This window comes from Moschus berezovskii, chromosome 9 (assembly GCF_049115385.1).
Source record: "Moschus berezovskii isolate FMDL1 chromosome 9, NW_MosBer_1.0, whole genome shotgun sequence".
NCBI classification, from domain to species: Eukaryota; Metazoa; Chordata; class Mammalia; order Artiodactyla; family Moschidae; genus Moschus; species Moschus berezovskii.
Genome location: NC_142468.1, coordinates 75,365,319 through 75,389,793, shown reverse-complemented (window position 1 = coordinate 75,389,793; position 24,475 = coordinate 75,365,319). Strand labels below are relative to the sequence as shown.

General features: G+C 39.5%; 1 protein-coding gene across 2 annotated transcripts in view; it reads left to right on the top strand.

Annotated features, from left to right (window-relative positions):
• Nucleotides 1-24,475, top strand: part of FMN1 (formin 1) — a 474,559-nt gene that overhangs the window by 163,511 nt on the left and 286,573 nt on the right. For both annotated transcript variants that reach the window (XM_088839831.1, XM_055435909.2), the window contains one exon: nucleotides 18,745-18,806. In XM_088839831.1, coding sequence (XP_088695957.1) covers nucleotides 18,745-18,806 — 62 coding nt within the window. The remainder of the gene's footprint in view (nucleotides 1-18,744; nucleotides 18,807-24,475) is intronic.

Genomic DNA, 24,475 nt, shown 5'->3' with positions numbered 1-24,475 from the left:
AGTAGCCATGATTCTCAGCCTTGGCTGTCTGTCAGAATCACCTGGAAAGCTGTTAAAAAATCCAATGCCTAACGTGTATCTCATACCAACAAAATCTATCTCTGGGCTGGAATTCATGCTTCAGTGGTTTTTCAGCCTCCCTGGGTGATTCTAATATGTAGCCAAGGTCGAGAACCACTGAATAGAGGCTTTACAGGAAGGGGTTAAATTGGTTGGCTGATCCAGAAGTTTGGCTTTCACAAGTGAGCTGGTTGTGTCTCCAGTTTGTCTTGGCTGATTTTTGACTGTAGTATCACTGGAGCACGCTCATAGGTGGGCAGCTGGGCACAACTGACTTTTCAGAAGTGTGTGTTTGAGGGGCCACTGTGTTTTGCGTGTTGAATCTCTGTATTTGTCTTCGTTTGCGTTTAACAATGGCATTCCTCTCTCTCTGCAAGCAGGGAAAGAGGGTGCTGTGTGCATTTGTGTTCTCCGTGTTGCCTTCATTACATGTCATTGTTTATTGTGTTCACTTTAAAAAGTAGATAACTGACTTCCTTGTAATTTTCAGTGAAAAATCATATGAAAAGATCAGATTACTTGGGGGAAAGAAACAAAACTCAAATTGCCATTATAAAACTAAAACAACAAAATCCAGGAGATTTTAAAGAAAGCCAGCTCAACTGAAATGTCTAGAATCAGTGTTTCTAGGTAGCTAGGAGATTTCTACTGTAACTCTATCTGTGTGCACGCATAATCTCCAGTTTTTTAGAAATTCTTGACCTGTTGTGCATAGTTCTCCCTAAGAATGCCAAGAGATCCTGAAGTAGGGTTGCCAGACAAAATATAGGATGTCCCGTTAAATATGACTTTCAGATGAACAATAATTTTTTAGTGTTAAGTATCACATATTGCCTGAGACACACTAACACTAAAAAATGATCTGCTGGTTATCTGAAGTTCACTTTTAACTGAGTTATCTTGAGTTTTTATTTTACTTTTTTATAATTATATAAATGTATATATATATTTTAATTTATTTATTTGACTACATCAGGTCTTGCTTTTGCAACAGGAGGGATCTAGTTCCCCCAGCAGGAGTCAAACCTGGGCCCCGTGCATTGGAGGTTTTTCTTAGTCTAATAGGCTTTCTCATCTTTGGTTTTAGAATTGAGAGAGACTTGAAAATAGATATATATATGAAAAATCAGTTCTTAAATTCTGACAATAGAAGCAATGCAAGTCAAGACTTTACACTTAACAGGCAATAAGCACAGTGGCAGGTGTAATGTGTTGCATTTTGGAGTACTTTTCCACCATGTGGGAGAGACAAGTGTCTTGTTGCCCTTAGCAATCTGGGCAGGTATCCTGGCCTCCTGGGTACCTGTCTGGCCTGGTTTACTAGAAAATTCCACTCTCAGTCAAGTTAAAGCTGTCTGGCTTTCACCTGCCTCTCCAGGGACTGACCTTCATCTCCCCTTCTCCTGAGGTTCCTTTTGTTGGCTTTAAAGGGCTCTGTCAGTCACAGAGTCCAGGCACATGCTAAAGAGTGAAGAACTTCTCCCAGAGTTTTTGGTCAGATCATCTAATGCTTGTATGTGCCCCCATGAGAAATGTATTTTCACTAGGACTCTGTGTATGCTTTCTAATTTTTCTCACTGACTTTAAACCAAATTTTATGTAGAAGTATATGTGTGAGATTTTGAACACATTCGTTATCTTTTGTGGAAAAGAGTCCTGCATAATTTCAAACTACTAGGAAAATAGGTAGAATGAGCACTTATATATTAAATCATCTATACTGAAACATTTTGCCACAGTTTCTTCAGGCTTGTGAAGCCAGGGCTGAGACCACTTTTATAACCCCTCTTAATCCAATTTCTCTGCTTGTCTCCCCAGCCACTTTCTGGTTTGTGTGTGGGTCACCACCATTACAGGAAAGTCAGTTGTGAATGGCATCATCTGTGTATTCCAGGACAGTATATAGCCTGGGTTTTCTAAACCCTGTTCAAATGGTATTGCCATATATGCTTTGACAATCACATCACTCTAAATAATACCAGTATTGTCTTTTTCTTTCCATTTTTCACATCTCATTTCTTACTGCATAGTCCCAGACCTCTAGTATACATAGGAAAACATGAGTGACTGTGGGTGTTCTTAAGCTGGCTTCCTGAGGTTTTACTGTGACATGTGAAAAATTGCTGAAAAATTCTTAATGTCCTGAATTTGATTTCCTTCTATTCTCAATTAGCTCAGAGTCTTTTTCTTTTTAAAATGGAGGGTGACTGTTGAGCTTTATCAGGATACTTTTTTGTTTCATTCTGTATCATTCTGAGATTTTGAGATATGATGCCTTTTCTCCTTTAGTGTGTTAATATGTTAGATATCACTGTTAAGTTTTCAGATGATATATAATTCTTACATTCTTGGAATAAACCCTGCTTAGTTACATGGCTTATTTGCATATGTTGGCTAATTAGATTTGCTAATTTTAATTTTACTTTTTAGTCTGTCCTCTTATTGATTTTAATTGTATTATAGAAAGTGAACGTGGTCTGTATAACTAAAATTTTGGAACGATCTTCTCTGTGATCAATTTTAGCAGATACATCATGTGTCCGAAAAGGATGCCTGTTGTTTTTGTTGGGTTCTGGGATATAGATAGTAAAGTTTGTTTCTTGGGCCTGTCACTTGTGTTTTTATTTGCTTGATCTATAGTTTCTAATAGAAGGGTTCTGCATCTCCTATCATTTATTTTGTCAGTTTTTACTTTATGTATTTTAAGGCTAAGATGTTAGTGACATTCAAGATCATTACTATGCCCAATGCCTTAGTTAAGAAATAAAACATTAGAAATACATTTGCACCCTCCTGTGCGCCTTCTCCCTTCCCCTTATGGGAAATTGTTGATTAAGCCCATGTACTTCTTTATACTTAGGTACAAAATCTCTAAATATGTATAATACGATTGTGTGTTTTAAAATTCTAAAAGTGACATCCACCTGTATTTTTTGGCAACTTTTTCTCTCAAAATTATAGTTGCTAAATTAATCTGTGTTTGTATGTATAGTTCCAGGTCATTCATTTTAATGTCTGTATAGTATCACTTTGGGTGAATATATTGTTCAATATTTATCTGTACTGCCGTATTGGAAATGTAAGTTTCTTCCTGTTTCCACTACTGGAAATGGGGTTTCCTCAAGTGTGCTATTAAACATTTGTGTTCACGGTAAACACCCCACTTGGGTTAAATTTTACAGTAGAATTTCTGGCTTTTGTAATGTGTATCTTTCAGTTTAATAGACGTCAAAATGAATTTTAAAGTGATTGTAACAATTAATACTTTCATCAATAGAGTGTGAAATTCTTCTTATTTCTCACCAGTAGTTAGTATTAGCAGTCTTTTTAATATTTTCAAGTTTGTTAGGTGTGAATTGACATCCTACTGTAGTTTTAATTTGCTTCATCCTGAGGATAGGTTAGATTGTGTGTCTTTTTATATGTTTAATAGTCTTCCATGCATGTACTGTCCATTTTTCTATGGGTTGCTTTTCTTATTTCTTTCTACTTGTTTGTCCTGGATGCTCATCTTTTGTTGTTCATATTTTACAAATGTCTTCTCCAGGAGTGTGGCTTATCACTTTCTAGTGGCATCTTTTAGCATAAGTAATTTTGGTAATTTTAATGAAACTAAATCTAAAACATGTTTTCCTTAAAAAAAAAAGTCTTAAGAAATCTTTTCAAATTCCAATGTCATAAAGATATCCTAATGGTCTTCCAAAGTATTTTTTCTATTTCACTTTTCATATTTGGATTTTTTTAAGCCACAGGGATTTATTCTTGTGTATGGTATGAAATATAAATATTTTTGTTAAATTTGGATTTAGAAATAGTCTAGGCTTCCATCACAAATTTCAAAACAGGCTCAGTTCTCACATTTAGTTTCCATATGTGCATGTCTCTATTTACAGACTTTGTTTTCTGTACTGTTTATGGTCTAGCTTGTTATTTATGTATCAGGGTCAAAGTTTCTTAATTGTGATTCTTTCTTATCCTTTTTTGTTTCATGCTGCACTTTCAGTTATATAGTATTATCTTTTATTCATCAACTCTTTCCTTGACAGTTCCAGAGTTTATCCCACTCTTAAAACTTTTCAATTACTATATTTTACATTTCTGTTATTTCTTGTTTGTTTTTTAGTTGCTGAGTTGTGTTCGACTCTTTTTGTGACCCCATGGACTATAGCCCACCAGGCTCCTCTGTCCATTGGATTTCAGGCAAAAGAATGCTAGAGTGGGTTGTCATTTCCTTCTCCAGGGGATCTTCCCAGCCCAGGGATCAAACCTGCGTCTCCTGCATAGGCAGGCAGATTCTTTACCACTGAGCACTAGGGAAGCCTTCTAAAGTTTGTAGTTACCTGTTATTACTTCTTTTTATATATTCTTTTCTTAATATTGTTTATATTACTTTTCTCATTATTGTTTATAATGGTTGTTATTCTTTCACCTTGGTAACAATTCTAAACACTGCTAAAATATTTTAAACATTTATGTTAAAAATTTGTATTAATGTAATTTTCTCTTCCAACTGTTGATTTTGTTGCCTATCTTGATATTTAGGTTTGGTTTGGTTTGGTTTGAAGTCTCATGGTATATGGGATGCTTATTTTAAAAAAGAAATCTTCCCTTCCCCTTGACACTTGTCTGTTTTACAGTTGGCTCACCTGGTCCTTACAAGACTCCCAGACCTGGTTTAACAATGGTGTTTTGGGGTCCCCAGCCCAAGGTGTGGTTGGGACGTTGCAGCTCTAGTCACTTGGAACAGGGATGGATATACTTGAAATCTGGTCTCAATTCTTGTCTATAGCCTCCTGTGTAAGCCCCCAGGCAGCAGTTGACAGCAACTATTAACACTTCTGGATTCTCTTGACCATTAGGAACACCACCCCTGTCCCTTTTTCTAAGCTGCAAGCCTAGCCCTGATTTCCTACCCCACAGAGGGCCCTGTTAGCCCAGCTTCTCTGTAGTCACCAAACTCCAGGCCATCATGCCCGTCATGGAACCCAAGCTCAGCCCACCCAAGCTTCAGGCCCAAAGCATTACTGTACTGCTCTAGTCCATTTCTGCTTCTCCAGGGCATTACCCTGCTTTAGTATGGCAACCCACTCCAGTGTTCTTGCCTGGAGAATCCCAGGGACGGGGGAGCCTGGTGGGCTTCTGTCTATGGGGTCACACAGAGTCGGACATGACTGAAGTGACTTAGCAGCAGCAGCAGTACTCACCAGTGACTCTTAGCTTTCTTGCTTTTTATTTCAGATGTTGTTGTCACACAGGTTAAGTTGTGCTTAGTCGCTCAGTCATGTCTGACTCTCTGTGGCCCCCCTAGACTGCAGCCCGCTAGGCTCTGCTGTCCATGGGGATTAAGGAGGGAACTAAAAAATGGGAACATGTGACAACTGAAGTCTATTGGGTCTCTCAGTTTTTTGGAATTGTTGTTCAGTCACTCAGTTGTATCTGGCTGTTTGCAACCCCATGGACTGTAGCACGCCAGGCTTTCCTATCCGTCACCATCTCCTGGAGCTTGCTCAAACTCATGTTCATTGAGTCAGTGATGCCATCCAACCATCTTGTCCTCTGTCGTCCCCTTCTCCTCTTGCCTTCAGTCTTTCCCAGCATCAGGGTCTTTTCTAATGAGTCAGTTCTTCGCATCAGGTGGCCGAAGTATTGGAGTTTCAGCTTCAGCATCAGTCCTTCCAGTGAATATTCAGGACTGATTTCCTTTAGGATGGACTGATTGGATCTCCTTGCAGTCCAAGGGACTCTCAAAGAGTCTTCTCCAAACCATAGTTCAAGAGCATCAGTACTTTGGTGCTCAGCCTTCTTTCTGGTCCAATTCTCACATCCGTGCATGACTACTGGAAAAACCATAGTTTTGACTAGATAGACCTTTGTTGGCAAAGTAATGTTTATCTTCTTTTCAATACGCTGTCTAGGTTTGTCATAGCTTTTCTTCCAAGGAGCAAGTGTCTTTTAATTTCATGGCTGTAATCACTTCACTTTCATGCATTGGAGAAGGAAATGGCAACCCACTCCAGTGTTCTTGCCTGGAGAATCCCAGAGACAGAGGAGCCTGGTGGGCCGCCGTCTATGGGGTCTCACAGAGTCGGACACGACTGATGTGACTTGGCAGCAACAGTCACCATCTGCAGTGATTTTGGAGCCCAAGAAAATGAAGTCTGTTACTGTTTCCATTGTTTCCCCATCTATTTGCCATGAAGTGATGGGACCAGATGCCATGATCTTCGTTTTTTTAATGTTGAGTTTTAAGCCAGTGTTTTCACTTTCCTCTTTCACCTTCATCAAGAGGCTCTTTGGTTCTTCTTTGCTTTTTGCCATAACGGTAGTGTCATCTACACATCTGAGGCTGTTGATCTTTCTCCCATCAATCTTGATTCCGGCTTGTGCTTCATCCAGTCCAACATTTCCTATGATGTACTCTACATATAAATTAAATAAGCAGGATGACAATATACAGCCTTGACATACTCCTTTCCCAATTTTGGACCAGTCCATTGTTCCATGTCTGATTCTGTTGCTTCTTGACCTGTATACAGGTTTCTCAGGAGGCAGGTCAGGTGGTCTGGTATTCCCATCTCTTGAAGAATTTTCCAGTATGTTAGCATAGTCAATGAAGCAGAAGTAGATGTTTTTCTGGAATTCTCTTGTTTTTCCGATGATCCAGTGGATGTTGGCAATTTTTGATCTCTGGTTCCTCTGTTTTTTCTAAATCCAGCTTGAACATCTGGAAGTTCTCGGTTCACATACTGTTGAATTCTTGCTTGGAGACTTTTGATCATTACTTTGCTAGCATGTGAAATGCCTCTTACTTGTTCTAATTTTTCTCATATAGCTACCATATCCATACTATTCCATCTTTTATGGCAAAGAAAAATGTTCATTTCACAGTTTTGACCCACCCTCATCGCCCCCATCCCCTGACCCCCACCAAATCTTTAAGGCATTATTTGTTAGTTAGCAGGTTTCAAGTTTCCATATGAAATATGACTGCCACCTAGTGGCACGCGTTGGGTACTTTCAGTTGAATCCTAAATTTTAGACTGACAAGTTGGGAGCCTCTGAATTTTTTTTTTATGTGTGTGTGTCTTTTAAAACTACAGAGATAGGAAGGGGGAAATCAGGTTTGAGGAGCTGGTGTTCCTGGAGTTCAAAAGAGCTTGATATCTCCATTTTAATAGAACAGAAAATAAGGGTAAGAGAATAGGGCAAAGTGAAAAGGCAAATTTTCCAAGCATTGGCAATTGGAATTTGAATTGACTGTTTTCCCCACGGTAAGATGTCTCTGGTGCCTGGTACTGAGTATCTACCTTGGGAACCCAGGTACTTATCAAAGAAACAGAACCATAAATTCACTGACCTTTGTACCTATTTTACATCATCACCCAAAAACATAGAGGCTCAAGTTGTCTGAGCTCATTTTTTGTGTATGAAAGAATAGAAATGTGTGTGTTCCTCCCCACCATTTATCTTTACAGCCTGAGCCCTCTTCTGTCTATGTTGGTTGTTAAGATTACATTCCAATTACTTAAAGCTTCCAAAGGGGTATGAGCATCTAAATGGTAAACTTGTCTGGAAACGTGTTCATCAGCTATTGCCGCAATAATGCTGTGCAACAGACCTTGCTGACATCCAGTAGTTTTCAATAATAAACATTTATTTGCATAGGTATAAAGGGCAAATGTGGTTCAGCTAAGCTAGTCTGGGCTCTCTCAGGCTGTGCATAGACTGGGCTTGGCTGGGGACTCTGACAAGGGTTTAGGTCTGCACCAGCTCTGCTCGCTGAGTCAGTAGTGGCCGTGTAGGGTGTGTCTTTCTCTTGTGAAATAGCGGGAGTGCCGGAAGCAAGCCAAACGGTGTGCAGGCAAATGCAAATACTCTTTACATCCTGACAATTCACCTTCTGCTCACCAGAGCCTAGAGCCCTAGGAAGGATTCTGCATCCCAAGCAGAAAGGGGAGGTGGAAGTGAATGCATATTTGCTGAATGGTACTCCAGTTTTCCACACCTGCGTTTAAAATAATTGAATGAAATCAGATGAAGCCATTTAAGAAAGCAAAGTCTTAATGTATGAATACTGAAGTTATAAGTGCTAGAAGATTCTTAGACATTTCAAAGATGTACACCTTGAGAAGCTTTTCAAGACTGGAAGTGTGTACCATTTGTTTTCTTTTACCTGATGCTTAGTTCAGGCCGGGCTTATCAAGATACTAAACACATGGATGAAAGAGCTCCCAAGCAAACTGGTGGGATTGAAGAATTGGGTTTTTGTCCCATTTTTTTTAATATTGGCATTTGTATATTTCTGAGAGATTTGGAAAATGATAATTCTAAGGTCATGGAATTTCTGTTGTCAAATCTGGTATTTTTCTGACATAGGAACTAGGCGTTTCCCTTCTGTGTGTATATAAAACAACATAATACATAGATCCATTGATTTACATGACTTCTACATGGCCTCTTTGTGGCGTCCCAAGGATGAAAGACCTGAAAAAACCAAGGAAGGTCTTAGAATGCAGGAACAGAAAAAATAAATAAAACAACAGACCCTTATTGTCCTTCTCTCCCCCTTGTTTAACTATTAAAGAATTTCAGGTCCTCCTGAGCAGTATAAACTGTCTCCCCTTTTACCCCATTTAGGGAGACGGTTTCTGCCTTACTGTTCCCCCAACCCAGTATACACGCCTCATTGAATCCGCAAATGACCCACAAGAACCCTGTCCTGCTCCTGTACCCTGGCTATAAAAATGGACCAAGGACCCCTGTTCGTCGTCGGTTCTCCCTTGAGATGGCCTGCATTCTAACAGTGTCTCCCACTTTAATAAACTTTGTTTTCCTTTCATTCTGCCTCATGTCTGGAAATTCGTTGCCAACTCACGAATGGACCATGACACTCTTCCTTTTGAAAGAGGCAGGATGGATCTTCTGCCTGAAATTTGATTCAGATGCCAAGGTGATTTTGCCTCTCTCTCTCACACATACACACACACATGCACAGATACACACGCATGGAAAGGTTTATCACTAGCATAATGAAACTTTGGGGGAGAGTAGGGCAGGGCCTCTCAGGCTGATTGAAAAATGCCTTGAGAGAGGAAGGGTAGGAGAGTGGCATGGAGTTTTATGATGTTCAGGGTTGGGGGCTAGGAGTGGGCTGAGGATTCCTCTCATGGGCAGTGGCTTGTGTGTTCAAATTTCTTGCCAGTTGCAAAAACTTTGTAACCAGAGTGCCAAGATATGGAGCCCAGAGGAAGAGGCAGAGGTGAAGCTTAAAAACTTTCAGCAATTAAAGATTAGGAAATGAAGTTAGACTCTTCATTATACTTTTCCCACCACGTGTGTGATTGTTGATGGCTCATTGATGGAAGGTGTTGTATTTACATTGTTTTGTTGTGTGAACTGGCTGGCAACTGCAGAATTTGATTTCACCCAACTTTGCTCTCTTGACTTCTACTATTTCTGACGAGTACGGGCAGCCATCCCTGCTCCAAATGGTATTGTTTGTGCGGAGTGCATTGTGGATGGGTGTCTGGTGAGAAATGGACGTGGAGGATCTACTGTGCACCCAGACCAGGTGGCACACTTTGCTTATTAAATATGAGAGCTCAGATTTGACTTTACTTTTATATTAGAGCTAATGATCTGTGACTTTGCCTTCCATGATCAGTACTATTTTCATTCATGTTAAGAGATAGTTGGAGCAAGTTCCTGCATTTGTTCATGGATGAGTTTGAATGTTTATTAATCTGTCAATAACTAGCATGTTTCCCCAACACGTCATCTATTATATGCCAGTATTACTGACCAGGATTCTTGGCCTCCTTAAATCAGTAGAAATTGATCAGAAGCCAGATGAGAAATTCAGGCAAGTCTTGACTGGGACATGTGCTACAACACGAGGGAGCAAGAACAAGTGACATGTTCCCTTGCTCTGTCTCTGAGGGGTGGTGAGCTGGTATCTTAAATAGGGTGAGGGTAGGGGTAGATTGGTGGGTCAGGCTGCAGGAGTGGCTCGAGTGGTCTGCCCACCACCTGATGGTTCATGTTTTGTGCAGGGTTACATGTACAGTATCCTGCTTTTATTTCTGACTGTTTCAAAGTGGCAATTGGGTTTTTGGTCTTTTTTGTATCTTGTTCATAATTTGCCCCAACTGGGCATGTACACAGTTATTTTTAGCCCCTTGTAGTTTGTATTCTGTTGCTTGAGGAGATGTTTGTCCAGATATAAGCACTGTAACCCATCTTCCCAGGTGGCTCAGTGGTAAAGAACCCACCTGACACAGCAGGAATTGCAGGAGACTGGGGTTCAATCTCTGGGTTGGAAAGATCCCCTGGAGGAGGAAATGGCAGCTCACTCCAGTATTCTTGCTGGGATAATCCCATGGAAAGACAAGCCAAGTGGGCTACATTCCATGGGGTCACAAAGAGTTGGACATGACTGAGCATGCATGCACTGGAGCACTGCACTCAGGGGTCCCAGGTCCCAGCCTCTCCCCAGCTCCTTAATTTGGGATATATCCTTAGACTACTTTTATTATTTTTTAATTTCTTCTTTAAACCAATTGATTTTTTGTTTTCTTTGTGCTTAAATAAAATTAACTTTATCTTAAAGCAATGATTCTCAAACTTCAGCATGCCTTGTTACTTGGGGAGCTTGTTAAAGTGTTCTCTCAGTTTCTTAATCAGTAGGTCTAGGATAGGCCTAAAATGATGATTTCTAAGAAGCTGCTTTCTAATTATGGTGCTGGAGAAGACTCTTGAGAGTCCCTTGGACTGTAAGGAAATCAAACAATCAATCCTAAAGGAAATCAATCCTGAATATTCATTGGAAGGACTGTTGCTGAAGCTGAAGCTTTGATACTCTGGCCACCCAATGCAAAGAGCCAACTTATTGGAAAATACCCTTGGGAAAGATTGAGGGCAGGAGGAGAAGGGGGCGACAGAGGATGAGATGGTTGGATGGCATCACCGACTCAATGGACATGAGTTTGAGCTAACTCCAGGAGACAGTGAAGGCCAGGGAAACCAGGCCTGTCCACGGGGATTGCTAAGAGTAAGACACAACTTAGTGACTGAACAAGAAGTTCCAGGTGACACTGATGCTGTGGGTCCAGGAACTAAACTGCATCTTCTAACAGTGTCTTATGAACAGTGTCTCATAGCAATAATACTCATAATAGCATGGGTTTTATGTGCTAGTTTGACTTTTTTCTAATGCACATAAAATAAGTATTCAACTGTTAAAATAAAGTCCAGCTGTCTGTTACTGAAAATATGACCTCACTGGTGCGTGTGCAAAGCCTTAGAACACTGAATAGTCTCCAAATATAATTCAGAGGAAACATCCTTTCCTGTTGAAACTGAAGATACGTACTTGAACATGTTTCTGAACAATATAAGACAATGGGTAAAGCCACTGTGAGATACACACAGTGCACGCATTAGAGTCTGTGGGCAGAAATAGAGCTGTGTTTTTCATTTTGGGGGGAAATCAGAAAGTCTCTAATTCCCCAGCTGTGTGCATAATCTAGTTCTGTCAGTGTTGTGTGCATATGTTGGGGAGGGGCTGAGATATATTGGATGTGTGTGTACAGAGAGTATAAATGAAAACCAGATTTAACCACAAACTGGTGACTACAGGCTGGGAAGTCCCCAAGGAGAAGATGAACAGATCAGTCATATAACTTGATGGAACTAACCATTATAACTCAACACTGTTCATGTTGACCCCACACTCATCAAACCTCACTGTGATTAAAAAGCCCCCTGCCTCTTGTAACAGAGAAGGCAATGGCAACCGACTCCAGTACTCTTGCCTGGAAAATCCCATGGATGGAGGAGCCTGGTGGGCTGCTGTCTGTGGGGTCACACAGAGTCAGACACGACTGAAGCGACTTAGCAGCAGCAGCAGCAGCAGCAGCCTCTTTTAAAAGAATTAGGGGAAAATTGTCCCAATTTTATGCATGATTCTTGAAATTAGATAATGTCAACAACCTTTAAGTTCTCAGGCATTTGGAATTTTGTTTATACCTGACGCTTACCCAACCATAAGAACAACAGTAACTCACAAATAAAGAAAATAAGCAAACAAAACTCTGTTAAGGAAATAAAACGGGTTCTTTGGGCTTGAATGACATCATTGGTACCGACTAGCATGTGGTCTAAGGGTAGTTGTTCAACCATTCACCTCAGTCTCTCCATCTGTAAAATGGGTATTGATATGATAAGATCTACCTTGTAAGTGTGATGTGAGGATGGCATGAATTAACCTATGTAAAGTGCTTAGAACAGTTCTTGAGAAATAGCACTCAGCAGTGTCACCTGTACTTGTGTATAACGTATGTGATTAAGAGAAACTCATTCAGTCAGTGGTAAGCTGTAGTACTGGTTATTACCCCATGTTAGAGAGGTCATCTTTAATTTTGTTCTTGGTGGGTTGAAGAATACACAGCCCTGTGATGGTACCTGCAGAAAGTACATTTTGTTGTTGGGAACTGATCAAGAAGAAAGGTCTGTATAGTAAAAGGGGTTGCTACCAATTAGACCAAGTACTTGACTAGAAAAAGCTCTATTTTTATGGAGGGAAGTGCTTACTTCCTCCCAAAATGTTGAATCCTGCAAGTCAGGATCCTTTTTCTGTCTTTCCATATCATGTATTATTTCCCTAAAAGACATTATTCAAACTGCTGCTTTTGTGGGCTAGATTATTTAAATCCATTTGTTAATTTCCACTGAGGCTAATGAGGCTTCGGAGAAGTCTACCGTTTTCAAGCCCTGATAGTTAGAACCTCTATTCCTCTTTTTCACACATTGATTAGAGTCCCAAAGCTACTGAATTTCAGGGTCAAGTTCTCTTTTTAAGAAACAAAACATCCTTTGTGTTGAACAGAAACCCCTGCCTCCTCACCGTCACCCCCAAGAGACAGGGAAGATTTGCCTTGGTCTTCTCCAAGGTATTTGCAAACCCAAAAAATGTTGAGGGAGGGGACTGCCACCAACAAGACACAGTTGAAAATCACCAACCATAATTCATTATTCGGTAACCTTTATACTCTCTTACCATTCTCTGATGAACCCTCAAAGGGAGTATTCCACTAGCAAGGGCGTTAACTTCCTCCTCCTGCATGCTGCCCGCTTATTGTATTTTATCATCTTTGTCATGAATGGGGATGTGTTTTCTTGCCACCTGTCACACTGGGACTGCTGGCATAAAACTGTTGTTTGAAGAGGGGATGAATCAAGACTTACTGGGTGTTAGCTTTGCAGTGATCTTCATCAGTCTGTTGATTAGTCAGAACTATATGTCACGCCCTTCCAGGTACAGTTTACAAAAAAATAATCATTTTAAAATATATTCTACATGGTTTCTCTTTAGGATGTAAATAGATATTATTCCCAAGGGGCATCAGTGTTGAAAGAAGATTGGTTTGGCTAAACTTCCTTTGCCTACTTTGTAGAGACGAATTGATTCAGGTTTAAATGTTGATCATCACTTTGGTTAGGGCTCAACACTTATACAAGACTCACGTTTACTAAATTGTTCTTATTTGAGTCACCTAGAAGACTCTTTTAGGGGCTTCCCAGGTGGTTCAGTGCTAAAGAGTCTGCCTGCCAATGCAGGAGACGTGGGTTCGATCCCTGGGTCTGGAAGAACCCCTGGAGAAGGAAATAGCAACCCACTCCAGTATTCTTGCCTGGGAAATCCCATGGAGAGTGGAGCCAGGCCAACTACAGTCCGTGGGGTCGCAAAGAACTGGACACAACTTAGCGACCCAACAACAACTAGAGACTCTCTTGAGCCTATATGATATTCTTTTTATGACGTGGTGTTGCTATTCAGTCACTCAGTCATGTCCAGCTCTTGGCAACCCAATGGACAGCAGTATGCCAGGCTTCCCTGTCCTTCACCATCTCCTGGAGCTTGCTCAGACTCATGTCCATTGAGTCAGTGATGTCATCCAATCATTTCATCCTCGGTCGTCCTGTTCTCCTCCCGCCTTCAATCCTTCCCAGCATCAGGGTCTTTTCTAATGAGTCAGCTCTTCACATCAGGTGGCCAAAATATTGGAGCTTCAGCATCAGTTCTTCCAATGAGTATTCAGGATTGATTTCCTTTAGAATTGACTGGTTGGATCTCCTTGCAATCCAAGAGACTCTCAAGAGTCTTCTTCAACACCACAGTTCAAAAGCATCAATTCTTCAGCACTCAGCCTTTATAATCCAACTCTCACATCCATACACGACTACTGGAAAAACCATAGCTTTGGCTCGACGGACCTTTGTTGGCAAAGTGATGTCTCTGCTTTTTAATATTCTTTTTATGACACGTGAAGAAGTTAATATATATAAATATAACCTTAGCAATCTTTTTCTTATACTTTAATGCTGCTGCTGCTAAGTCACTTCAATTGTGTCCAACTCTGTGCGACCCCATAGACAGCAGCCCACCAGGCTCCACCGTCCCTGGGATTCTCCAGGCAAGAACACTGGAGTGGGGTGCCATTGCCTTCTCCAACTTTAATGCTAGGTATGCATGAAGAAAATGATATAAAAGACATAGAAGCTAGTGCTAGTGCTAAGTCACTTCACTAAGTCACTTAGTGCTAGTGCTAAGAGTCTTGTGAGACTCTTTGTGAGTCTATGGACCATAGCCTGCTAGGCTCCTCTGTCCATGGAATTCTCCAGGCAAGAATACTGGAGTGAGTTGCCATTTCCTTCTCCAGGGGATCTTCTCAACCCAGGGACTGAACCTGCATCTTAATATCTCCTGCATTGGCAGGCGGGTTCTTTACCACTAAAACCACCTGGGCATCCCCATGGAGGCTAAAGAAGAGATTTTCACCGAAAGGCCTTCTTCCCTCATAACCCATCTCAGCTCCTCTCCTCCTGGATGGCACCATTTTCCTGATTTTGTTAATACTGTTTGCTTTTCTTGTATAGTCTTTCATTTGTGAACCTAGATATAGAATCTGGGGATAAGGAGGTATGGATATCTTCAACTTTATTAGAAAGTGTTGAACATTTTCCATAGTGATTGTACCAATTTGCATTCTTACCACGAGGGCTTGAGGGTTTCCATTGCTCCACATCTTTGCCAGCAGTCGGTTCTGTCTAACTTTCTTCCTGATTGCTAAAGGAGAACAGGCGCATGTAATGTATCTGTTACTTGCATTTCCTCTTTCACAGTGCCTATTGACGCGTTTAGCTATTTTTCATTTTCTGAAGCTCTTTAAGGAACTATTCATACATATATTTATACTAGATCTTTGACTATGGGTTCCAATTATATTCTCCTACTCTGTGGCTTGTCTGTTCTCTCTCTTTATAGTATATTGATGAAAAGTTCTTAATATAGTTGAGTTTATTACTTTTATCCTTTATATGTAATTCTTTTTTGTATCTTAAGTTCTTTCCTATCCTGAAGTTTTAAAAAATATCACTGTGTGTTGCTTATAAGATATTTAGTCTTGTACAGTGTAGTTCTTTATCAGTTTAGAATGACTATTCCGTGGTATAAAGTTGGGATCCACCTTCATGTTTTTTTCACTTGACTATCTGTTTTTCCAAACCAATAATTATCGAAAAGACTGCTCTTTATTGTAAAGAAATACCTTTTGTGCTGCTTCTGTCATACCAAGTAACCATAAGTTTATGTTGTGTTTCTAGTCTCCTGGTCTATTAGTCCCTCTTTTAGTACCACACCACCATGATAGGAAAGAGTAATTCTTGTTACATAGTAAGGCGTGTTGTCTTACCTTTATATTTTTGTGACGTTTCTTGGCTTTTTGCCTGTTCACGCTTCTATATACATTTCAGAATGAGGTCCTTAAGTTTGAACAAAACAAAAACCCTGAGAAATGTTGAATGGGATTGCACTGAATTGTTAGACCAATTTGGGGAGATCCATCTTTATACTATGGAGTCATCCAAAACATGATTTGCTTACTTTCTATGTCTTTCTTTGTAATACATTTAACTTTAGTGGTTCTATTTTCTCATATGAAGTCTTGCATTTTTTGGTTAGGTTCTTTTTAAGCACTTTATATTTTTAGAGGTACTTGTAAATGTCAAGCTTTTTTCTTTAAACTGTTGGTGATATCAAGACTTTTGTATTCTGATTTTACATCCATCAATTCTGCTAAACTCATGTATTAATTCTAATATTTTACCTGTAGAATCTTTTGGATTTTTTAAATACACAATCATAGTGAATAATGAGTTTATGTTTCCCTTTTATATATATATATGTATGTGTGCACGTGTGTTTTTCTTTTTTTCTTGCCCTACTGCGTCTGCTGGTACCCTTGGGAAAACAATGAATAGAAGTGGTAGTAACAAGTATTCTTGTGTTATGGTGACTCTCCTAGGGAAAGCATTCAAAAATTAAATATTTGTAAATTTTAAAGAATTTTAATGTACTGTAGCGTTAACTTTTTTCTTTTTAGTATAAGAATTCTGATTCTGAGTTTTAACCTGGTGTGTAGAGTCATGTAACCACCACCATAATCACGACCGAGAATAGTCACCCTCAGAATTCCTTTGTATGCTGCTCCCTTGTAGTCAAACATTCCGTTGTGTCTAACTTCTGCCCACTGCTGCTCTGATCTGTTCCTCATCTACGTGGTTTTGCCCTTTCCAGAATGTTACATGAAATTGAACAACAGTTAACCTCTGAGGCTGACTTCCTTCACTCTGCATAATGCCTTTGATATTTATCTTTGTTGATGTATTGTTATTATTGTTGAGTAGTATTGAATTCTATGGACATGCCACAGTTTATGTATACATTAACCAGATGAATTATGCATGGTTTTTAGCTATGCAACTTATTTTGCTTCTTTGGGTAATGGGGATAATGCAGCTACATCATAGGGTTATTGCAGGGATGAAATGAGTTAATTGCTATGAAATACTTAGGTAATTCCTGGTACCTAGTACGTGCTCAATAAATACAATCTGTTATTACTATCCATATTATTAATAAAGATTTTGAAATAGAAAAGAACTTGACAAGTTCAAGGAATAGGAAGAGAGCCAACGTGCCTGGTGTGTAATGAGAGGGGAAGGTGGCATGTAGAAGGTATGTAGGAGCAGGGTCAGACCTTATGGGCTACAGCCTGGAGTTTTTATTTTAGTCCAAGTACAGTGGAAAGCACAGGGATGAGGCGTGGTCTGGTTTATGACTTTAGTAGATCATTTAGGCTGTGATGAGGAGAGTGAGTTATGGAGGTGGTGGGAGTGAAAACAGATTACCATGGTAGTCAAGAGAAAAGATGGTGGTGGCTTAGACCATAGTGGTGCTTACGGGGTTGGTGAGAAGTGGTTTGACTGAAGGTGGGGTTTGGAGGTAAAACCCACAGAACTTGCTGAGGGACTGCAGTTCAGTGGAACACATTCCCCGTCAGAGTAGAGGTGTGGCTAGCGGCTAGTCTTAATTATCAACAGCAACACTGTTTTCTCTTACGGCTTTCCTGAAGATTTTCCTTATCCATTAAAAAAAAAAATTTGGAATATAGTTGATTTACAATGTTGTGTTAGTTTCTGCTGTAGAGTAAAGTGAATCAGTTATACATATGCACATATATCGACTCTTTTTTAGATTCTTTTCCCTCGCCAGTCATTACAGAGTATTGAGAAGAGTTCCCTGTACTAGACAGTAGGTTCTTATTGGTTTTCTATTTTATGTATAGTGATGTGTCATCTACTTTTGAATTGAAACTTAAACTTTCTTGCCCGATTCTTGGAATCGACCTGAAGAAATAGCCTGCCTTTTCATACACTTTTAAATGACATCTGATTTCTTTCTTACTCATAATCACAGTCCCAAACACATTTGTAAAAATAAAATAAAAACGGAAACTTATCCCACAACAGTGTTTGCTCCGAGTGTTTTTCTTTGTGGCTCCCTACAGCCTGTGGAGTGCTGTGACCCCACATTCTAAGTCGTCCTGTTGGAAGGAAATTTGATTCGCCAGTGGGATGGTAGTTTTAGTGGTTGGCAGGAGTTCCTGTGTACACTTGGGACTGACTGTTGGAATAAACATTATTAGACTCAGACTAAAATTGGACCAGAAATTTATTTTCATCCTCCTTTCAACCTCAACTCACCCTCCAGTCTCTCATTCACATGACAAATGGTCTTGACTTTTTGTAGTGATCTTAAAGATTAAAGTCAGCCCTGGGTGCTGGCTTATTAGTCTTGCATTCAAATGGAGATTTTTTTTTTTTTTTTTTGGAAACAGTTAAAAATAGAGTTCTCTGATCTCACATGGAGACATTTTCTTTTATTTCCTGTGTGTCTCCTCTTAACATGACTATATTTGTTCTCTGTGAGTCTTTGGCTTCCAACTCCTTCTTAAGACAAACACCTGATCAGTCTTTATCTGGAACACTCATTATGTCCTTTTTTTTTTTTTTAAAAAAAAAACACAACTATTCTATCTGCTTAATTTTGGACATTTCCTATTTCAGGATTTGCTAAATCGGGGGCAAATCTCCCTTCTATCTTGAGTTTCTAATTGTGTTTTGCCCCTGTTTTTATCATCTTTTGTCAGGTTAATGTCCAACTATGGTATTTATTTACCCAGTTGACTGGTAGGAGGGCTTATGGAATCTTAGAGCTACTCATTAGAATTCTGTGCATAATTTTGTTCTTCTTTGTAATTGACTTCTTTTGTAATCTTACAGAATACCAAGCTGCTATTTTACACTTGAAGAGGGAGCACAAAGAAGAAATTGAAAACCTGCAGGTATATTTCTTTGATTCTACTGAACTGGTTCTTTGAGACTGATGCTTGGTTTTCTCATGTGTTGAAGTAAATATTCCGCTTTTTTGACACATTTACCAAGACAGTATCTCCACTTTGTACCTGACACCTAGTCTTGAGTTTATCCTGGGGATGAAAGTCTTGAATGCCATTTTTAGTAGAACTGAATTCCTATTTTTTTAAAAATACCACAGATGCATTTGGGGAAAGATTTGATTGGAGGAAATGATGATTTTATGTGGAATGCAGGGAAGAAGATCGAGTATTTAGACTTTTATTGTTTATAAGAAAGCTCTGAAATATTGTTTGCTATGCACATTGCAAATTATTTTGTTGGGCGTCCTCCCAGCCTTGTGTTCGTTTCTGTGTGTTGCTTAGCACATGTCTGCAATGTGATGTCAGGCAGTTTAAGGCAGTTAAGGAAGTGGTCCTAGTAGGAGGAAGAATTGTGCTGGATCAGCCATTTCATATCCCCGGAGAGCTCTTGGATGCTGCTGACTTGATCTCCTTTGGGAAGTCCAGAAAGTCTGAGGGATCGTTTCCTTTGTCCCAGTAATTATCATTCCCTGATGTTTGGTATTTACTTGCTGGATCTGTAACAGGAAGTTTCACAGTCATAATTTCACATAACTAAATATTGAATCAGGCACTGATTCCAGTTTCCTGATAACTGGGGTTGACCCCATATCTCAGGAGAGAACATTAGCGAAATTGAAATCAAACGTGGTAGTTGTATAGTTCTAGGTCATTACATGCTAATTCAGTGAGTTTGTGGATCAAATATTCTTTCCATTAGGTGACAGTATACTTTTTTAAATAACTGAGATTGTATATTTGATTTTATATGAAACTACTGCAGGTAGCAAAAAGATCACTAAGTAAGTCATGTGTGTGTGTTAGTCACTCAGTCATGTCCAATTCTTTGCAACCCTATGGACTGTACCCCACCAGGCTCCCGTGTCTGGAATTTCCCAGGCATGAACACTGGAGTGGGTTGCCATTTCCTATTCCAGGGGATCTTTTCAACCCAGGGATCAAACTCGGGTCTCCTGAACTGCAGACAGATTCTTTATGGTCTGAGCTACCAGGGCAGCCTTATGGGGTATGAATTCAGGCCACCCCTGAACAGCTTGGTTTAAATAGTTTGGGGGAGGGAATAAGTTCATTTCACAAAGAAACAAAAAAGTGGAAAAGTACCTCTGACTCCTAGGGGACAAAGTAGGGGGAGGGAGGGGGGCCCTTATCTCCTTTGTTGCAAAATGCTCTACAGAGACCTTGTTTTTTCCCTTAGTTCTGATGTGTAGAAGATTGCCAGCTGTCTCAGAGAAGCTGCAGTGGGAATTAATTAAAGGAGCAGATTGCTGAAGAGGGTGGTATAGAAGTGAGTCCTTGAGCAGAAGGATTCTGTAACAGCTCAGCCATAAGAATTAACACAACCTTCCCCAAGTTATAGATCAGCCCTGGGAGTCCTTTGACAGCTAACAATATTTACAGGGACCACAGGTACTTGCAATCTTGGGGCTCTTCCTTTGTGCCAGGCATTTTTCTAGGCATGTTACATGTATTATTTCATGTCTTTTCATCTCCCTCCACAAAAAAGTCTCATGATCTTACATCTCAAACTAGGAGAAGTTTTAAGAAGGGAAAGGATGATTAAGTGAAAAGGAAAAAAAAGTGTATTGTAATCATGATCTCCATTTAAAATAAAGGTTAGACCAAGGTATGATTGGCAATAGTAAACATTAAAAAATGTTCCTAGTTATGCTTTAAGCTTTCTTTAAGTATATCTGAAATAACTATCTGTTTTTTTTAATGCTATTAGTAAACTTAAAAATATGTCCCATTTTTTTCAATTTATTTATTTTTGATTGAAGGAAATTGCTTTACAATATTGTGTTGGTTTCTGCCATACATCAACATGAATCAGCCATTGGGACATGTTTCCCCTCCCTTGTGAACCTCCCTCCCCATCCCGCCCTTCTAGGTTGTCACAGAGCCCTAGTTTGCGTTCCCTGAGTCATACAGCAAATTCCCTCTGGCTATCTCTTTTATACACGGTGGTGTATATGGAAACTGGTAACTCTTACTCCTCATCTGACCTAGAGAAGTGTCTTGTTGGCAAATAGAACATTTTTAAAGATTGAATTAGAAGTGGTTTAAAGTAGGGAGAGATTTCTAGCTGCGTCTAAAAAAACAGTTGGAAAAACTGGTAATGGTGCGCTTATTTTCCTGTGTGACTTTAACCTGCTGGGGTTGAGGAGCAGACGTCACTTCTACTAGGACAGGTGGTCCCCACTCTGGGGCATTTCCCCTGCCTGGTTCCTTTAACCCCTGGGAGATGCAGAAAATAACTAGATGTATAGCAGCACAGACCCAGTCAGAAAAGATGCAAGTTCATAAATCTATAACCCCATTTGGTGTACTTGTGGGCACTCGCTGAACATCATCCCCACCTGTTTTATTCCACTAAGTGACAAAGTCACGTCAGTTGTCACAGGACTGGTGGAAGACAATTGGTGAGCAGCTCTTTTGTTGCTGATTTCTTTATATGGATTTCAACTGGCAGCCTTCACTGCCTGTTAGATTTTCTTTCTCTGCTTACAGGTCACAGAGAAGTCGGATTTGTTTCAGGACCTCTTCAAAACGCCTTTCAAGAGTAAGAAAGTCTGTGCTTAAGTACATAGGGAAAGTGATTCATTCTTTTACCATATATAAGAATTGATATGTGTCATATTTAGTTTTTTGAGACACTTTGCATAGACTTAAAAAAAAAAAATGGCCTGACTCAACAAGTGGAGAACCTAATGTCAGCTTGCTATTCTGTTTTTGAGTGTAAATTCATAGGAAGTCATTTAATTGTTAAATTCCCCCACCTACAAAATGGAATCCTTTTTGATTGGAGGTTGTACTTTTAGCCCAGAGTCTCAAGGCTTATAAAAGTGGGGAGTTTTTATCTCAGACATGCTCTGTAGCCCACATTTGTGGAAGGCTATGATCTAGAAGAGGCTTGGTCCTGGGACGCGCTTTTCAAAATGTGTAGCAACTCAGATATATATCCTCCTTGTAATTCAGAAGCAAAAAGTTACTGATGATTTGAATGAATTCATTTCCAAATTCCATCAATTTATATATACCTTTTACTCAAAGCCCTTGACTGACTTTTGTACTCAAATCTCCAGTAGGAGAGTTGTGGCAGGTCCAACATTTTCCATGGCTTAGCTATCTCATTTTTACTAAAAGCAGCAAAATTCTTAAATTTTGTTCAAGTATGCTCTTCATTTAGCAAACTTTGCCCTAAGAGTGTTTGATCACTTCATGATATTCAGCATCATCTAGTTTTCAGTTCTGAATAAGTCTGTGTTACTGATTTTATTTTTGAATGAGTGGCACCTTTACAGATATTTATTTGAGAAAATTTTGCCTGTGGTAGCCATTGCACAACAAGTTCATGGTTTATGTAGAAACATAGTTCACACCTGCCCTTTCAAGGCATGTGATAAAGCTAATTCTCCCATGGTGTAAATAAAGATTTTTTTCTTTGGAATTGTCTAGGAACATGGTTTGAAAATCACCATCACAGCTCTTGTACAAAATCTTATATAGTTGGTTTTTGTCTTACTGTAGTCAGAGAACCAGCTGTGATGATATTTTATGCATGATGAGAGTATGAAAGAATTCAGGTTTTTGAGTTAGGATTCAGTTCAGCTCCTTGCACTGTGACATTATAAAATTAATCAACTTCTCTGGCATTTAGTTTTCTTAGTTTCAGCATTTGTTCAATAATAATCATTGATGCCCAAATAACAAATATCGGAGAAGATGTGGAGAAAATAGAACCCTCCTACACTGTTGGTAGGAGTGTAAATTGGTGCAGCTACTGTGGAGAACAATATGGAGGTTTCTCAGAAAACTACAATAGATTTTCTATGTGAGACAGCAATTCCACTCCTGGGTGTGTATCTGAAGAAAACAAAAGCACTTAATTTGAAAGCTATATGCACCTCAATGTTCATAGCAGCATTATTTACAATTACCAAGATATGGATGGACCCTAACTGTCCATCAACAGATGAATGGATAAAGATATAAATAAGCTACAAGGATATACAGTACAGTGCAAGGAACATAGCCAATATTTTACAATAACTCTAGATGGAATATAACTTTTAAAAATTGTGAATCGCTGTGTTGTACACCTATAACATAGAATATTGTGCATCAACTGTAGCTCAGTTTTTTAAAATGTAGTCATTTTGATGATGCCTCCATTCTAGGATTGTTCAATATGACATATACCCGATGATGAACACATGTTCAATAAATACCATTTCTCTTTCCTTTTGCTCTGCTCAAGTCTCCTTGTAATTAGGCAGCTTGAGTTTAGAGCAGTCCTCAGGCCCTTTTGGTTGAGGACTTCTTTGGGACTTTGACTTATTCTTTCCATGGTCTTCCAGCTGTCCACTAGCCTCTGTGCTCTATATCAGGGGGTCTAAACCAGGCTTTCCCAGAGGTCATTATGCTGAAGAGTGAGCCTCCAAAATGCTCCTTGACAAAAATATTTCATGGTCTAATAAGTTTGAGAAATGTCTTGTTCCCCTGTTAGAGCTTTACCGTGAATAGAGACGAGCAGAGGGAGGGAGGGAAGAAGGGAGGGCTTTATAGCTTGTTTCTCACATAATTCTTTTTTTCCTCCTAGGAACTGATTTTTCTGAATACTGCTGTGTTGATCTGTATAATCTTATCTCAGTGTACAATCTACTTTCTTAGTCTTGAGTTATTTGAGTGATTTTATTACCCTTTTCGTGCCATCAAGGTCGTGCTTATTAATCTGATTGTAGGTACCTGGGGGGGCGGAGCAATTTTTTTTCTCTGTTTTTGAAAGTACTTAGTAAAGTTCTTGGCACAAAGATGATGCACAAATATTTTTTAAAAAATAACAACCCATGATTGAAAAACAAGTAGCGACTAAAATGTAATCAAATCCCCACTGTGTGCCAACTGTTGTTCTATGCATTTTGTACTAGTATTAGAAAGAGTAAATGTAGAAATGTAAACAAAGATTTATCCCCATTTTCAGATTTTAAAACCTGAGGCTTTCAGAGACTGTGAATTGTCAGAAATCCTAGACTAGTACGTGTGTGTGTGCTGGGTCTCTCAGTCATGTCCAATTCTTTGCAACCCAGTGGACTGTAGCCCACTAGGCTCCTCTGTCCATGGGATTATCCCAGCAGGAATACTGGAATAGGTTGCCAGGGGACCTGAATTTGAATCCATCTAGATCTGTCTTACTTTGAAGTCAATGTCTTTCTATCAATCAATGCAACATTAATGGAAAGAACATTGGATCTAGAAATACAAGGTCTGGAGTGTGGTCTCACTTTGGTGACAATGAACTGTGTGACCTTCAGGCAATTTTTTTGAATCATTTTTCTAATTTACAAAATGAAAAGCCGGGCCGTATACTAATAGCAGCTATGAATTTTATCATTGGTCCAACCACACTTTTAAAAAAAGTTAAATTTGTCCACCACAGTGTCCTTTCAGCCTTTGGGTTACCTGACTCAGCATCTGTAAAACCCTGTGTTTTACACCTCTCCCTTGTTTTCCTCCTTCTTCTGGAGGTTCCCCTTTCAAACCAGAGGGGTCTCTTC